Here is a 3879-nt window from a genome sequence, read left to right on the forward strand (position 1 = left end):
TAAATAAATAAATATTTTTTAAAAAAAGAAAAAGAATTAAGTTGTATACAGATTTTCTTAAATATTTTAGTCTTTTTATTTTTTGTGGTATTGGGAAGTAAGTATGTTATCACTGGTTAAGTCTCCACACCTTTTCATAGTTATATTTTATTATTACCTTAACCTTTTTTATTACATTCATATATGGGGGAGCAGCTCATGTGGAAATCAGAGAATTTTTAGGGCTTGGTTCTCTTTCCACCATGTGGTCCTAGGGACAGAACTCAGGTCATTAGGCTTTGCAGCGAACACCTTTACCTATCAAGACATCTCCTCAGCGAACACCTTTGCCTATCGAGACATCTTCTCAGCCCTCATATTTTTTTGTTTTTGATTTTCAAGACAGGGTTTCTCCGTAGCTTTTGGTTCCTGTCCTGGAACTAGCTCTTGTAGACCAGGCTGGCCTCGAACTCACAGATCTGCCTGCCTCTGCCTCCCAAGTGCTGGGATTAAAGGCATGCGCCACCACCGCCCGGCTACCCCTCATAAAATAAATAAAAAAATAAAAAATTTTTTATTTTGAGACATTCTCACTCAACTGTTGGGTGGCCTTGAACTTGCAATTCTCCTGCTGCAGTCTCTGCAGGAGAGTTATGATTACAGGCCTGCACCATCAGGCCCAGGTCTATTTCTAAGAATAAGAATTTCCTGAGCTGAAGAGCCGGCTCAGTTGCTCAAGTGCTTGCTGAGCAATCATGCCACTGCAGCTCAGACACTGGCACACACGTAACAACCCTCCCCCAGAGAATGGTACCTCTAGCTCTTCTGCTTCTGCATGCATCTGTGCACACAAGTGCACATATGCTCAAGTAGGCACACGTATACATATCGACAGGATCCTCCTTAGACACAGTAGTTATCACCTTAGTAAACGTAACGCAGAACATTTTAACTCACTATCAGAGCCATCTTCCTGTAGCTCCAGGGGCAGCAGTGCCTTCTCCTCTCTGGCCTTCTGAGAGCTACTTGCTGGGGTGCTGACCTTTCGAGGCCTCAAGCTTTTTAGAGGCTCCTGGGGACAAATTAGAATCAGACACAAGAAAACAAAAGAGATAAGGGTAAAGGTGAGGACTTTATCAGAGAAAACTAGCACCCAGTGAGAGAATACAATTAAGGTAGTCCAAAGAGCACGACTTTAATCCCAGCACATGGAGGCAGAGGCAGGCAAACATCCTTGAGTCTGAGGCCAGACACGGTTGCACAGCAAAAAACAAAACAACCCGCCCCAATCCCACACCCTCCCCCCCACACACAAAGGTTTCCTTGGTGTCCAAGGAAACCAAAGGTTCCTTTGTACCTTATAGGCTTTGGTGACAATCCTGCGCTTCCTTCTGGGCTCTTCTGCTTCTCCGTCACTGGATGGTTCATCTCCTTCATCAATGTCAAAGTCGGAGTCTACCTCATCCTCTGTATCAGACTGGTCCCCCTGATACTCATCATCTCCAGATTCCTGAGGACAAGGGGAGATGAGAACTGGCGGGCACTGTACACGTTCTTGGGGAGGAAGTGGACTAACTCACTCCCCTGACAGGGACTCTTTCCTACTTAGCTTTTCGCCCCCACGACAAAGCCTTTCCAGATGATGGTTCCTAGTGAGTACCACTGCCTTCTGGTGTTACAGACAACTGGCCTATATCAACTATAATACCTTATTAATCGCTGGGGATCTAAAGGATGTGCTTTGGCCTCATCTACTGAAGGACAGGACACAGTTGTGAGAAGAAGTTGAAGCTGAGCCATGAGTCATGGTGGTTCATGACTAAAGCCTAGGCAAAAAAGAAGACTGCTGTGGGTTTGAAGGGAACCTGGTTACACGGTGAGGTTTGGGCAGCATAAGCTACAGAGTGAGACTTGAAACAAAACACAAATAAATAAATAAGTGTGTTCTAACACAAGGAAACATAGATATAAAATTCCTTGGCTAGTTAGTGGCTCAGGTCAAGCCTGGGTTAGAAGAGATGCTATTCCCCAAACAGCTAAATAGAGGCTGAGGACAAAGTTCGGTTAGTAGAATGCTTGTCTAGCATGAATGAGCCTTGCATTCAATCCCCAAACACTGCATTGTCTGGGCGTAGGGTTGCACAATTGCAATCCCAGGCTAAGTAGGTGGACGCAGGAGGATTACAAGTTCAAAGTCACTGTGGGCTGGAGAGATGGCTCAGCGGTTAAGGGCACTGCTGCTCTACCAGAGGACCCAAATTCAATTCCCAGCACCCACATGGCAGCTACAACTGTCTGTAGCCCTAGTTCCAGGGGCTCTGATACCCTCATACAGGCACAATACCAATGCACATAAAAATAAAAAATTAAAAACAACAATAAGAAAAAACAAATTCAAAGCCATCTTTGGCCATGTTGCTAGTTTGAGGCCAGCCTGAGGAACATGAAACCTTGTCTCAAAAACACAGAAACTGGGGCTAGAAAGACAGCACTAACTGCATTTTTGGAAGACCCAAGTTCAGGTCTAGGTACCCACAAAGCAGTTGACAACCACCTATAACTCCAGTTCCAGGGGACCCTGCCTCTTCTAACATCCACGAGCAGTATATACATTTGGTGTAAAAACAATCATATAAGCAAAACATCCATCACATACAGAAAATAAAAATTAAAAGGCATACACTTTTAATAAATAAATAAAAAGAAAAGGGCATACACTTCTAATCCCAGCACTCAGGAGGCAGAGGTAGGAGGATTTCTGGGAGTTTGAGGCTAGCCTGGTCTACAAAGTTCCAGGACAAGCAGTGTTTTTATATAGAAAAATTCTGTCTCAAAAAACCAAAAATAAATGAACAAAAATAATAAAAAATAATACATGAAATAAAACTAAGAACCGCTACATAAATAAGAACAAAAACAGCCAAATGTGGTGACAGATACCAGGAAGGATCGTGAGTTTGGGGACAGTCTGGGCTATGCTTCTGCCTGGAACTACAGCTCAACAGTAGAGTGTTTTCTTAGCATGTGATAGACCCTGGGTTCAATCCCTACTGGTGTTTTAAATAGAAAACAAAAAAACTGCAAACTGGGCATTAGTGGCACAGGCCTTTAATCCCAGCACTCGGGAGGCAGAGGCAGGTGGATCTCTGTGAAACCAGCCTGTTCTACATAGTGAGTTCTAGGACACCCAGACCTACTTAGAGAATCCCTGACGCAAAACAACAGTAACCTTCTGTGGCTATCGCTGATTGCAGCCGCCAAAATGAAATTCAATCCTTTTGAGGCTTCTGACTGAAGCAAGAACCTCAAACGGCTTTTCAGTGCACCTCACATTCGGAGAAGGACCATGTCTTCCGCTCTTCTTTTTGGTTTTTCAAGACAAGGTTTCTGTGTGTAGCTTTGGCTGTCCTGGAGCTCACTCTATAGACCAGGTTGGCCTCGAACTCACAGAGATCTACCTGCCTCCCAAGTGCTGGGATTAAAGCGTGTGCTACCACAGACCAGCTTTGTCTTCCCCTCTTTATAAGAGCTGAGACAGAAGCACAATGTTCAATCTCTGCCCATTCAAAAGGAGCATGAAGTTCAGGTTGTCCGGGGACACTACAAAGGCCAGCAGGTTGGCAAAGTGGTCCAAGTGTACAGTGAGAAATACGTCACCTACACTGAGTGCAGTGAGAAATACTGAGCAAGTGCAGTGAGAAATACGTCATCTACACTGAGTGCAGCGAGAAATACTGAGCAAGTGCAGTGAGAAATACGTCATCTACACTGAGCAAGTGCAGTGAGAAAAGGTTAATAGCACAACTGTCTGGGGCTGGAGAGATGGCTCAGAGGTTAAGAGCACTGGCTGCTCTTCCAGAGGTCCTGAGTTCAATTCCCAGCAACCACATGGTGGCTCAC

The 3879-nt window shown here is 44.7% G+C and overlaps 1 protein-coding gene across 1 annotated transcript in view; it reads right to left on the bottom strand.

Moving 5' to 3' along the window:
* The window catches only part of Vps72 (vacuolar protein sorting 72 homolog), a 13726-nt gene that overhangs the window by 3389 nt on the left and 6458 nt on the right, over positions 1-3879 (bottom strand). The window contains exons 2-3 of the mRNA XM_005356994.2: positions 1337-1489; positions 937-1051 (exon numbers count right to left, since the gene is read on the bottom strand). Of these exons, the coding sequence (XP_005357051.1) occupies positions 937-1051; positions 1337-1489 (268 nt within the window). The remainder of the gene's footprint in view (positions 1-936; positions 1052-1336; positions 1490-3879) is intronic.

This window comes from Microtus ochrogaster, chromosome 21, assembly GCF_000317375.1.
Source record: "Microtus ochrogaster isolate Prairie Vole_2 chromosome 21, MicOch1.0, whole genome shotgun sequence".
Taxonomy (NCBI): Eukaryota; Metazoa; Chordata; class Mammalia; order Rodentia; family Cricetidae; genus Microtus; species Microtus ochrogaster.